The 14,183-nt window shown below is 37.8% G+C and overlaps 1 protein-coding gene across 12 annotated transcripts in view; it reads right to left on the reverse strand.

The window, feature by feature from the left end:
- CDC27 (cell division cycle 27) overlaps nt 1–14,183 on the reverse strand; it is a 65,135-nt gene that overhangs the window by 45,207 nt on the left and 5,745 nt on the right. For 9 of the 12 annotated variants that reach the window (XM_015119357.3, XM_015119361.3, XM_015119359.3 and 6 more), the window contains exons 2-3: nt 11,946–12,021; nt 1,438–1,585 (exon numbers count right to left, since the gene is read on the reverse strand). In XM_015119357.3, coding sequence (XP_014974843.1) covers nt 1,438–1,585; nt 11,946–12,021 — 224 coding nt within the window. The remainder of the gene's footprint in view (nt 1–1,437; nt 1,586–11,945; nt 12,022–14,183) is intronic. The other 3 variants (XM_077972295.1, XM_077972294.1, XM_077972292.1) reach the window with 1 other exon arrangement.

Genomic DNA, 14,183 nt, shown 5'->3' on the forward strand with positions numbered 1-14,183 from the left:
CCTGGAAAATTTGTTTATTGTAAAAAAAAAATTTTTTTAAAATTAGGATAGTGGCAAACACGTACTTAGAATTATTTGAGAGGCTGGAAATTTATGATCTTAAAATTTCACTTTTACCGTTAAAAACAGAATCAGTTACATTTAGTCTCTGTATGTACAAATCCAGTCTGAGCAACATATTCATTACTCATGTCAGAAGGCACAGAAGATGCTTATTATACTGGGGGAGAAAATATAAATGTTCTTCATTAACAAACATGGTGGTCCTTTTTACTTCCTTAAAATAGAAATGTATATGCAAATTAAACAAGACTAACATATTTTAATTAAAAATTGCACACTTAGGCCAGGCACAGTGGCTCACGCCTATAACCCCAGTACTGCGGGAGGCCAAGGTGGGAGGATAGCTTGAACCCAAGAGTTCGAAACCAGCTTGAGCAACATAGTGAGACCACATCTATACAAAAAATAAGAAAATTAGCCAGGTGTAGTGACACGTGTCTGCAGCTCCAGCTACGTGGGAGGCTGAGATGGGAGGATCGCTTAGGCCCAGATGGGGGACTGCAGTGAGCCATGATCACCCCACTGCACTCCAGCCTGAGCAACAGAGCAGGACCCTTTCTCTAAAAAAAAGAAAAAAAAGAAGGAACTGGCAAATTACATAAGAAAGATTTTTAAGAATTCAACATTAGGATCTTTGAAATTTAAAAATAATTCAATAACAAATGTCTCAGAAATTTCAGATATTTGAGCTAGCTTTAATTAAAAAGTCATCAATTAGTCACTGGACAGATAATATAGTTATTGATCAATCTATGGTGAGACTTACTTGTATCTCCCCCCTTGTAAACCTACAAGCCAATTATACATACAGGCTTTTACAAATATCTAACACCGTTTACACATGTGACCGTTTAGTCCCTTTTACCATTATTCCATCTCTTACAGTACAGAAAATAATTTAACAGAACCTAACTATCTGTATCTCTAAATGCCTCCAAATTTGGTATAGGGACAGCTGACTTGGTTTAACTATAATGTACAAAAGAAGTACTCAACAAAATGATCTTAAAAAGGAAACTACAATCACCTAAACACAAGGGTGTTAATCTCAAGTGAACTGGTGGGTTTTTAGGCTTATTCAAATTGGTCTAACACTGAAAGCAAAGAAAACGAAATATTTGTGATCATTTAAGAAACCAATAAGAATCAGTTGTAACTTAAGTTTCTCCAGAGTTAAACTCTATTTATTACCATAACAACAAAATCTCCATAATATAAATAATAGCATAGGCAGCAGTGCAAACATTTCAAATGTTACTGAAATAGATGAAAAAGAGGGAAGAAAGGGAATCAGAGTTTAATCTGAAAAGAATTTTATCCAAAATTCAACAGTGTAAGTAAAACAAAATAGCTAGAAAATATTTTAAAACTTACTTGCTGAGATCAACACAACATTTTGCAAGCAGGTATTTGCATTGTGGTGTAGTACAACTGTGTCCTTTCAACAGTCTATAAGCTTTATATGCCTTTCCTGAGCGGTAATAACAGGTTGCCAGTAAAAACAAGGCTTCTTCTGAGTGTACTAAAAACAGACATTTTTAAAAAAGGCTATTGTTCAGTATCTTGAATGATAATCAGTTTATCATGCAATAAACAAGTTTAGCAAAAAAAAAAAAAAAAAAAATTAGGCTTGCTATTTTAACACAAAACAATCACTTATTAATTCAAATTTGAATTATGGAGAAACAGTTTGTTTATAGCAAAGTTAGTTCCTTCGCTCTTGATTACTTTTCTCTATAAGAAACCAAGGAAATAATACAATGAAGACAATCATGGTATTCTCTGTAAATATTTAAGAAAAGCAAACACACACAAATACCCCTGCCTTTAAACAGACTGCCAGTAAAGGATCTTGTTTTTAGGTAATATTTTTCTAATAAATCTTTTGGGAGGATAGAAGTCAAATTTCATTAGCAAGAGAAACCTGAGTGTAAATAAATCTAACTACCAATATGAAGTAATTTCTACATTTAAAAAAGACCAGATTGAAAAAAAAACACTTGTTTTGCTTTAACATCAAATATACATTAAATTATATTTAAGATAAAAATTATAAATTGTGATTGCTCACAGCATTTTAACATTCAGTTGACAGACTTGTATAGTATCAATAATTAAATTACATTATAATGGGAAGAGCTGAGTTGTCTATCAATCTGTCCCCTCTTTTTACATTAGGAAATGACCCCTGCCTTCTTAATGCAATGTGGCATTTTTCACCCTTATTTAGTCTGTCTCTACCAAATTGATCATCACTTCACTTCTATCCCCACAATCCAGATGAGGGTCTACAGAGGCAACAACAAAGAGGATGGAAAGAGAGGGACAACCACAAAACTGTGCTTCTAAAAATGGGTTGTGTAACAATACCAGTGAGCTGAAGGATCTTCTAAGCCAGTGGCTCTCAAAGTGCGGTCTTGTACCAGTATCAGCATGACTTGGAAACTTTCTAGAAATGAAAATTTTTGTGTCCCATCTCATACCCACTAAATTAGTAATTCTGGGAGTAGGAACCAGTAATCTACATGGCTAACAAACTCTTCAAGTGATTCAGTGGCATTCTCAAGTTTGAGAACCACTGTTGTAAAGTACAAGACAAACTTGCCACATCTTTCTAAACAGTTAACATCATTCTAAGATTTTGGATAAAAAAGTAATTTGAAATTTTATTTCTAAGTTTTTTGTCACAGATATGCACAAGCAAAAACCAACAGACCCTTTTTCTCTGGTCCATCTTCTGGTTTTTCATGAAACCACAGTGTAAAAAATAATAAATAGTAAATGATAAGAAATTTTGGCAGATGTGTTTTAATGAGATGTACAGTAGTGTTAGTGCTGCAGGTGCAGAAAGAAAAAAGAATGGGTCGCTCACTGCAATAGGAATAAACTATTAATTTTACTGAGCTACAACTTCTAATTTACGTTAAGTTAGAAAATTGGATTTCCTCTAGATTTTACAATGGTCTGGTTTCTTTTCACCTTGTAAGTTTTTAAAAACTATTGATTATACCAATAAACAATGGCTCCCACAAACTAGTTTAACTCCCAGTCATAGTAAGGCTGTCTCAATTGTTTACAAATATTTGATTATGTGTAGGTCCACTTTCATGGCAATAAAATTCCCTAATAACATAAAATACCAACTATTCTTTTTGTGTGTATGTGTGCGTGTGTAATTTTAGTGTAATACTGCAATTAGCTTTATGAAGCATAATAACTTAAAAATTATATGTTCAAATGGGAATATGGATTGGTGATTTAGGCAAAACTTAAAAATAATGAAACTGGCCAGGAGTGGTGGCTCATGCCTGTAATCCTAGCACTTTGGGAGGCTGAGGCAGGCAGATCACCTGAGGTCAGGAATTCAAGACCAGCCTGGCCAACATGGCGAAACCCGTCTTCTACTAAAAATACAAAAATTAGCCAGGCGTGGTGGCACATGCCTGTAATCCCAGCTACTCTGGAGGCTGAGGCAGGAGAATCGCCTGAACCCAGGAGGCAGAGACTGCAGTGAGCTGAGATCGTGCCACTGCACTCCAGCCTGGGTGACAGAGTGAGACTGTTTAAAAAAAAATAAATAAATAAATAAATAAATAAATAAATAAATAAAAGTAATGAAACTGTCAGATAATGAAGTAAATCCAGAGCAATCTGAAGTGTTATGACATGGGTGGTTTCTTAGGCTCCTCACAAGTAACTTGGCAGCAGAAAAAGACAACAGTACCCCAAACACAATTAATGAACCAGTGGTAAGCAGCCATAAATCTAAAAAGCACAGAACATATTTACTGGATAGGATCGACAAAGATTTCTTTTTTTTTTTTTTTGAGACGGAGTCTCGCTCTGTAGCCCAGGCTGGAGTGCAGTGGCGGGATCTCAGCTCACTGCAAGCTCCGCCTCCCCGGTCCACGCCTTTCTCCTGCCTCAGCCTCCCGAGTAGCTGGGACTACAGGCGTCCGCCACCTCGCCCGGCTAGTTTTTTTTTTTTTGTATTTTTTAGTAGAGACGGGGTTTCACCGTGTTAGCCAGGATGGTCTCGATCTCCTGATCTCGTGATCCACACGTCTCGGCCTCCCAAAGTGCTGGGATTACAGGCTTGAGCCACCGCGCCTGGCCAAAGATTTCATCTGGAACAGTAACTCCAACTAATGGATAATGACTGTCTGAAATGCCACGTTCAGAAAAATTCTTGAGGCTGATCATGGCCTAGCTACTAAGTGTAGGGATCAAAATAACAGGGTCCAGAAACAGTTATTGGCATGCCACTTATTTACCATCCTTTCTCTACAGACTTAATTAAAATATGGGATTAGAATTATAAGGTCCATAATATGTTTCATAATCATGAATGAAGTTAGCATTGACTCCATTAAGTCACTCTTAAAGTAATATTGAGAAATCAATCATGTACTAGTTAAATTATGCTATGTCCATGTGATGAAAAATACAGACACAGAAAGATTTCCAGAATGTACTGTTAAAGTGAAAAAACAAACAAATTAAGCCTGTAATCCCAGCACTTTGGGAGGCCGAGGTGGGAGGATCACCTGAGGTCAAGAGTTCAAGGCCAGCCTGGCCAACATGGTGAAACCCCATCTCTACTAAAAATACAAAAGTCAGCCAGGTGTGGTGGCGTGCACCTGTGATCCCAGCTACTCGGGGCGCTGAGGCAGAGGAATCACTCGAACCCGGGCGACAGAGGTTGCAGTGAGCCGAGATCGCGCCACTGCACTCCAGCCTGGGCAACAGCGAAACTCTGTCTCAATAAATAAATAAATACATAAAGAAGTTGTAGCAACACTACTGAAGTTCCTCTTCTTACAAACAGGTTTGGCTTCAAAATTGGAAAGGTCTTTTGAATATAAGTCCAAAACAATTAAGAGGGGTTTAACCTTGCATCCTCCAGATACATTTACATCAAATAGAAAGGCAAATTAGTCCTTCGATGCTTTTAAACCAGATAGACACCTCTTCTTCATACTGATGTATAATCTAAATAAGCAGCTTTTCTAAAATGGACCAGTTTTGACAAATTTACAATTTGTTGAGGTAAGTGTTCTCTACCTAGCCTTGATAAACTACACAAATATCAGAGAAGCCCTCAGAGGTTAGAGTACTCTGCTGGCTACCCTATCATGAACTCTGATGCTGTGTGTATTTAATGGCAGAGAACCTATAGAACCTTCTATGATTAGTGACATATGTTTTAAATTGATTATCTGGGCCAGGCTCAGTGGCTCACGCCTGTAATCTCAGCACTCTGGGAGGCCAAGGTGGACGGATCACTTGAGTCCACGAGTTGGAGACCAGCCTGGCCAACATGGCAAAACCCCGTCTCTACTAAAAATACAAAAATTAGCCAGGCATGGTGGTGCATGTCTGTAATTTCAGCTTCTTGGGAGGTAGAGGTACAAGAATCGCTTGAACCCAGGAGGCAGAGGTTGCAGTGAGCCGAGATCGTGCCACGGCACTCCAGCCTGGGCAACAGAGCGAGATTCTGTCTCAGAAGAAAAAAAATAATAAAACAAATTGATTATCTGTTAAGTTTTAAAATCAACTATAAGCAGTATGGCACGTGTATTAAAGTACCAAATGTGAAGCTAGACTGCTTGGGTTCAGATTCCGGCACTTTAACTTACTAACTATGACTTAGGGTGGAGCTACTTAACTTCTCTGACCTTCATTTTTTTTTCATCTGTAAAATAAGGACTATGATACTACCTTTAAAGGTTGCTGTTAGGATTAAATGACTTAATACATGTACAGCAATTAGGATAGCATCTGACACATAGTGAAGGCTGTATGTGCTATTATTTTAATTATTGGCCTTCTCTTAAATTTACAATACCTGAGTAGATATTTGATATTAATGCAGGGGGTACATAAGTGTCACTGAGCCACATGCTCAAGTAATTCTATTTCATCATTAACTTTTTTTTTTTTTTTTGCTGTTTTCATTTGTATGGAGGCTGTACGTTTCTTTTATTACATTATTCATTCTGTTGTTCAGAGTCATTTCTACTGTTGAACATTTCATCCACATATGCAACTTTAGCATATTAACACTATTCTCAATGTTTATCTTTTCTATATTTATTTACATCCTGCATTTCAATACTAACTGGTTTTATACAAAACTGTTGTTAATGATGGGGTTAATAGTACTGTGAAGTATTTTAAAACCATGCTTAGAGTAAAAAGACCACAAATAAAAGACGGCTGGAAGAAGTTTTAAAAGGTTCCTTAGTGTTTGAGGCAGAAAATGGCAATATATGAGGAGAAAAAAGATGGCCAAATTGTGCAGGGCTTTGTAAACTGTGTAAAGATTTAGCAACAGATCCTTACAACAATTAGATACCTCTGAAGGGTTTTAAGAAGGAACATAGATTTGGGAGGGGAAAAGGAATAGGCAGGGAAGGGGAGATAAGGAAAATTCAGTTAGTGGTATCTTAGGTTAGATTTGAATATATTGAGTTTGATGTGTCTGTGAAACATCCATGTTAATTCAATGAAAATAGTTGAGTCCTGGATCAATAAAGGCCTAAAAATGATACATTATTCCACATCTTTAGTAGAATTCTGGATATTCTTTAATATTGATCTTAACACAATCTGGTAAATAGTTTTTTTGTATGTTGCCATTTGTACGCATATATTTCTGTGAGTTTGGGCTCTCAGTATCCTGGTTAATAGAAAAGAAACAGATGCTGAACGTTTTACTCTGGTTCAGTTCTCTCCCACTGAGCCTAATTTACTAAAATTGATACACCCAATGCAATCTATACATCTTATCCACTAATCACTAAGACAGGCAGAAAATTGGTGAACAATTTTACGGTCATTTAAAATGTACTCAAGCAGGGCGCAGTGGCATGTGCCTGTATTCCTAGCTACTTGGGAGAGTCGCTTGAGCCCAAGTGTTTGAGGCCAGCATGGGCAACATAGGGAGATCCTGACTTTAAAAAAAATGTTTAAAAAGTACTGATATTAAAAAATAAAGGCCAGACACGGTGGCTCACGCCTGTATTCCCAGCACTTTGGGAGGCCGAGGAGGGCGGATCACTTGACACCAGGAGTTTGAGATCAGCCTGGCCAACATGGTGAAACCCTGTCTCTACTAAAAATACAAAAATCAGCTGGGCATGGCCGCGGGCACCTATAATCCTAGCTACTCAGGAGGCTGAGGCAGGAGAATTGCTTGAACCTGGGAGGCAGTGAGCCGAGATTGGGCCACTGCACTCCAGGCTGGGTGACAGAGGGAGACCCTGTCTGAAACAAACAAACAAACAAACAAACAAACAAAAACATTTTGCAGTGTGGGATGTAAAACCCACATTAATTTAAGATAAAACACTAGACCTTAAGCAATTTTGAACTTTGGGCTAGAACCCTCAAAATAACCTAGGAATACATGTTGACACAAGGTTTTCAGCTGTTTCTCTTTCTTTTCCTTTCACTAGTTACAATCCTCTTAGTCTCATAGAGTTCCATAGATAGCTATTACTTATGAAAAAAATGCACACACAACTTATGTCTGGTTGATTTTCTGAACATAACTCTTTTACACACAAACACACACACACATATATATCTCCAAAGATCTATCATAGTAGCTGCATTAATGTATTTTTTTCCTCATAGTCTAACACTATTTCTATTTGTTCTATAGCACTTATTTCTATTCATTCTTAACAGTTAATTAACAAAGGAGAAAAACCTTGGTCAAGGGGATCAGGTACTGGTGGTGGGAAGGAAAAATACATGCTTACAATGGGGGAAGGGAATTTACTGGAGGGAGATGGTAAAATTAGGACAGAGTTTTTCCAAAACAGCAAATCTCAACACAATAGTGGACTGTGAAGTCAATTTAGTGATTATCAGCCTACATTAAAACAATAACAAAACCACTCAATGGAAAATATTAGACTGTATCATATCTAACAAGGGTAAAAAAATCTGGCCAGGCACAGTGGGTCATGTCTATAATCCCAGCACTTTGGGAGGCAGAGGTGGGAGGATTGCTTGAGATCAGGAGTTTAAGACTGCACTGGGCAACATGGTGAGATCTCATGTCCTCAAAAATACAAAAATTAGCCGGGTATGGTGGCATGTGTCTGTAATCTCAGCTACTAGGGAGGTTGAGGTGGGAGGATTGTCTGAGCCTGGGAGGTCAAGGCTGAAGTGAGACGAGATCACATCACTGCACTCCAGCCTGGGTGACAGGCTATCTCAGAAATAAATAAATAAATAAAAATAAAAATAAGAAAAAAAGGCCGGGCACGGTGGCTCAAGCCTGTAATCCCAGCACTTTGGGAGGCCGAGATGGGCGGATCACGAGGTCAGGAGATCGAGACCATCCTGGCTAACACAGTGAAACCCCGTCTCTACTAAAAAATACAAAAAAATAGCCGGGCGAGGTGGCGGGCGCCTGTAGTCCCAGCTACTCGGGAGGCTGAGGCAGGAGAATGGCGTAAACCCGGGAGGCGGAGCTTGCTGTGAGCTGAGATCCGGCCACTGCACTCCAGCCTGGGCCACAGAGCGAGACTCCGTCTCAAAAAAAAAAAAAAAGAAAAAAAAGAAAAAAAAACACCACAAAACCCTGAAAAGTCACTGTATTAGGATATGTTAGGGGAGACAGGGAACCTGTAAAGGACTTTCTATGTGCCAGAAACTACAGCAGACTCTTTATATATTTTACTGTATTTAGTCCTTAAAACTAATAGACATTTCTCTTCTATTTTAAAGATAAGGAAAATAAGGCTCAGAATGACTTTTGATTAAGATGAAATGGCAAATGAGTATCTGAGTTCAGATTCGCTTTTCTTTTCTTCTTTTTTTTTTGAGACGGAGTCTTGCTTTGTTGCCCAGGCTGAAGTGCAGTGGCGCGATCTCAGCTCACCACAACCTCCGCCTCCCAGGTTTAAGCAATTCTCCTGCTTCAGCCTCAAGAGTGGCTGGGATTACAGGCATGCACCACTACGCTGGCTAATTTTGCATTTTTTAGTAGAGATGGGGTTTCTCCATGTTGGTCAGGCTGGTCTTGAATTCCTGACCTCAGGTGATGCACCCACCTCTGTATCCCATATTCTCTCTTATATCATTCTGCTGTTGTTTCTTTCTGATCCCACAGTCTCAGGCCAACTATAAATCTTGAGAGAAAGACAAATGTGCAACAAAGAACCAGTGAAACTGAGAAATTATTTCAAGAATTTGACTTACAGAAGATCCTACCATCAACTGCTTTAGCCTCATGCCTTGCTGGATGTCTTTCTCCAAATATAGAAACTGCTACTAGTGACATAGGAGGCCCTTGAGCAAACAGGTAACATCTAGCATATCAACTGATATTGTCCAGCCAAGAAAACAATGTTGCCAAGAATTCTGAGGTTGGTTCAGTGGGAATGAATACTATAATGGATTAGTGATGGCTACTATGGTTGCAAATCAGAGAAGTGGTAAGTATTTGCTACCCTTGGTAAAGGGGAATCAGACAGATCTACTAGTTACTGCCTGTGGACATTAGTCTCAGTTCTCCATCCGGAAAATGGCAATAGCAATGTCTATTTGACAGGATTATTGAAGATTAAATTAGTAACTAATATTAAATACTTAGAGTACCTAGTATACAGTAGGAAATCAATAAATGATAAAATTATTGTTATTATTGAGCCAGGACAGTATCTGCTCTTAACTACAATTAATTCTAAAATCTTTCCTCATATAAATATGGTTAAACAGAGGCTGGGCGTGGTGGCTCAAGCCGTAATCCCAGCACTCCGGGAGGCTGAGGCGGGTGGATCACTAGGTCAGGAGTTTCAGACCAGCCTGGCCAGCATGGTGAAACCCTGTCTCTACTAAAAACACAAAAGTAGCCGGGCGTGGTGGCAGATGCCTGTAATCTCAGCTACTTGGGAGGCTGAGGCAGGAGAATTGCTTGAACCTGGGAGGCAGAGATTGTATTGAGCCAGAGATTGTACCATTGTACTCTAATCTGGGCGACAGAGTGAGATTCCAACTCAAAAAAAACAATATGGTTAAACAGAATGGTTAGGTTCTATACTGAAAGAAACTAACATTTACTGAGCAACTTTCCAAGTGCCAAGCATTGTATCAGGCACATAAATAATGTGGATTAAACAGCTTTATGTGGACTAATCTGGGAATCTTGCCACCAATTCTATGGGAAAATCTAATTGAATTCTAAACCATGAATTTACAATTTTTAAAAGCCTCACTATAATAAACTAGAAACTGCCTATTCTTTAACAATAAACAAATACAAAAAGGAAATACTAGAAATAGAAGACAGTGGTCGAGTACAATGGCTCACATCTGTTACTCCAGCTCTTTGGGAGGCTGAGGCAGGAGGATCACTTCAGTCCAGGAGTTCAAGGCTGCAGTGAGCTATGATTGTGCCACTGTACTCTAGCCTGGGCGACAGAGTGAGATTCTGACTCAACAAAAAGTTTTAAAATACAGCAAAATATGAGGCCTGCCTAGGTATCAATGAAAATATATTTAAATAGATTATTCACAGTAAGTATCACTTTTGCATAAGTGAATGGAGTAGATTAATCTATTGTATAATCTTCTTTCTCAGTCTTTCATTCCTTCTGATCTAATCTTTTCATTGGGACCTTAAATTCCTGCTGCCCAGATCTTCCTCACTTTTCTCATTGAATTCCCATTCTCCACCCAGGACCTGACAGCTCTCTCACACGAACAGTAATCACCTTACACCCCACTATCTCAGAGACAAGGTAAGACTGGTTTTCACTTAACTTCTCAAAACTACTTCCAAGCATTGATCTTCGTCCTTTTGTAAAATTTCCTGCCCCTGAGGTTTAGGCCTTGTTCTCCCAACTCTCGGCTACTAAACGCATACTGTTTGACTTGTAAATTCCATTTAAAAGTATATAACCCAAGGAAATGACTCAAAAGGAAAAAAAAAAAAAAAGCTGTATACAATGATCTACATCAGTATCTTAGAAAGGGAATTATAATAATGACAGAAACAAAACATACATTATCAGTGGTGTTTATTAAGCATTTATTACCAAGCCAGATGGCTAAGGGCTTTAAATATACCATCTCATCGAATTTTTCAATTCTAAGGGGCAATGATTATTTTATAGACGAAATACCTGAATTTTCAGATATTAAAGTAACTCGTCCAAGGTTATAAAACTGTACATTTAAGTGACAGGTCAGGATTTGTTCCAAGGCTACAGGGTCTAAATCCATGTTCTTCACCATAGAATACAGGCTATTTTCTTAAAAAAAACAAAAAAAACAAAACTATGTGGCATAGTGGCTCATGAGTATAATCCCAGCACTTTGGGAAGCCAAGGCAGGTGGATCGCCTAGCTCAGAAGTTTGAGACCAGCCTGAGCAACATAGCAAAATCCTATCTCTACCAAAAAAAAAAAAAAATTAGCTGGACGTGGTGGTTTGTGCCTGTGGTTCCAGCTACTTGGGAGGCTGATGTGGGAGGATCGCTTGAGCCTGGGAGGTAGAGGTTGCAGTGAGCTGAGATGGTCCCACTGTACTCCAACATGGGTGACAGAGGGAGACCCTGTTTCAAACAAACAAACAAACAAATAAAAAACCCCCAAACAACAAAAACCCTGGGGAAAAAAAAAACCCTACAGATTGAAAAATGATTAAGTAAATCATAGCATATAAACCTGAATCAACTCTACATAGCTATTAAAAGTAGTATGTAAGGAAACTACACAAATAAAAAGATTTTATGAACTAGTGTCAATCAGAAAGAAAAAACAAGAGAATGATATCTAGAATCTTGTTACAGTGATAAAAAGTTATGGAATTTCATATATGTTATTCATATATCATTCTACAGCAATGAATAGATTTCAAACCTTCTGCATAAAGGCGTTCTGCGAGGAAAACCGCATCTCGGTAAGCATAGTGGTTTAGTGCTTGCCATATAGCAGCCTGCAAATGGAGGAAAAAAGAACATAAATATACATACAGACAGACTTTCAAGGTAACTACTAGCACAGAGCCTTATATCGAATACTGAAATTAATACTCCTAATTTAAGTGATAAAACCCCAGTGCCCACAGAGCAGAGTGTGCTGGGTAAGGCTCTTCACAGGGTGGCTCCTAATACATCTGAATTTCCTCACTTAACTCTCTGTGGACTTGTAGGCTTCCGTGCCTTTGTACATCCTTTTCCTCCACTGGGCAATGTGGGCTCCCCTCACCAATCTCCCCTTATAAATTGCTCGTCCCTAAAGATTCAGCTTAAATAACATCTGCCCCCATAAAGCTTTCCTGGCTGATGTCAAGCCATTTCTTTTTTAAGATACCTCTTCTAGTAAAGCACTCACAACATGGTTACTTGTTAACAGGACTGCCAACCCTACTAAACTACAGACCCTTAGCAGCAGTGGTTCTCAACCACTTTATGTGATATACATGACAGAGATATTAAAATGTATGTCATCCTCCCACAAAAACTTCGCTATCTATTACCTTTAATGCCACTCAATTCTCATCCACTCCAGGAAGCATATTGGAATGCAAATGAGTAAAGTTATCATAGGAATAACCTTTAATTTTTTGAATATATGTTTTCTCTTTTAGAATTATGAAACATATAACCTAAAGCATATATGAGATAGAAGGACATTTTAAGTAACAATAATCAAAAACATTTAGGCCCATGTACTCACCACCCAGCTTCAGAAATAAAGTATCTCTGAAACTTCCTGTGCACTCCTTGTTGATAACAAAACCTCTCCCTGCCCCAAAGAGGAAACCACCACACTGAATTTTCTTGACCTTTCTCTTGGTTTTCTTCACAATTTTATACATTTGTACATATCATCTCTAAGCAGTATAACATTTACTTCTCCCTGTTTTTGAACTTTAAATAAATACAATCATATTGTATACATTCTGCTATGATTTGCTTTTGAAATCCGATGTTTTGAAAATTCATTCTTGATGTGTGTAGCTAGAGTTCATTTGTTTTCATTGCTGAATAAATAATATTTCCACTGTATAAATATATCGAAGTCCTAAATGTATTTTATCTATTTCACAGCATGTGGACATCTGGGTTATTTCTAGGGCTGTTTTTTTGTTTTGTTTTTCCAATTATAACAATGCTGCAACTGTCTTAGATTCATCTCCTGGGGTACATGTTTAAGAATCTCTTCAGCCCATTTACTACTAAAGGTGTGAACCTTTAGTCCCAGTGACTCAGAAGGCTGAGCTGGGAAGACTGCTTGAGTTCAGGAGTTCAAGGCTATGATCATACCTAGGCTATGATCATACCTAGGCTATGATCATAGCCGCGGGAGTGCAATAGGAGCAAGACTCACATCAAAAAACACAAAAAGAATCTCTCCAAATTAGAATATATATTTAGGAATAAAATTACTGGGTTGTTGAATATGCATATGTTCATCTTTACTAGGTAATGTCAAATCATTTTTAGTAATAAACTACTTTTGAGATATCTCACACCTGATCATGATACAAGTGTTATTTTTTACTTTTAGCACATACACCAGCTTATAATTTGTTGAATAATGTAATAAGGTTACAATGGAAACCAGTAAAATCTGGTTACTGATCACTAGCTAACATTGTACCAGTACATCTAAATTATATTAAGTGATTAATATGCCTTAGATACAGTAAAGACTCAATAAATTTTGTTGAACAAACAAGTAAATGTTTAATAATTCCGCAATGAGTATTATTAATTATAATTTAAAAAATAAAAGTAGTAAATGACTTAGCCTTTTCTATTTCCTCAAGAAAGAACAGAAATGAACTTGGTTTGGGGTCTCCAGAACCTCTTGTTTAACCTTTGTTTATATAGCTTAAATTTTAAAAAGTCTCAAAGATGTCTAATTTTACCATTCCTATCTAGATACAAGGAAAAAGATGAGATTGGGCTCCATTATTATACACTCTAATTGCACCAAGTACCTTTCCTTTGTAATACTTCCCACTGCTATAATTATGTATTAATTTAGGAGAGTATTTGAGTGATGTTTTCCTCACCATATTATAAACTCCACAAGGTAGGGGCTACGTCTGTTTTTGCTCACTATTATACTCCCAGCATCTATTATGTG

This window comes from Macaca mulatta, chromosome 16 (genome assembly GCF_049350105.2).
Source record: "Macaca mulatta isolate MMU2019108-1 chromosome 16, T2T-MMU8v2.0, whole genome shotgun sequence".
Taxonomy (NCBI): Eukaryota; Metazoa; Chordata; class Mammalia; order Primates; family Cercopithecidae; genus Macaca; species Macaca mulatta.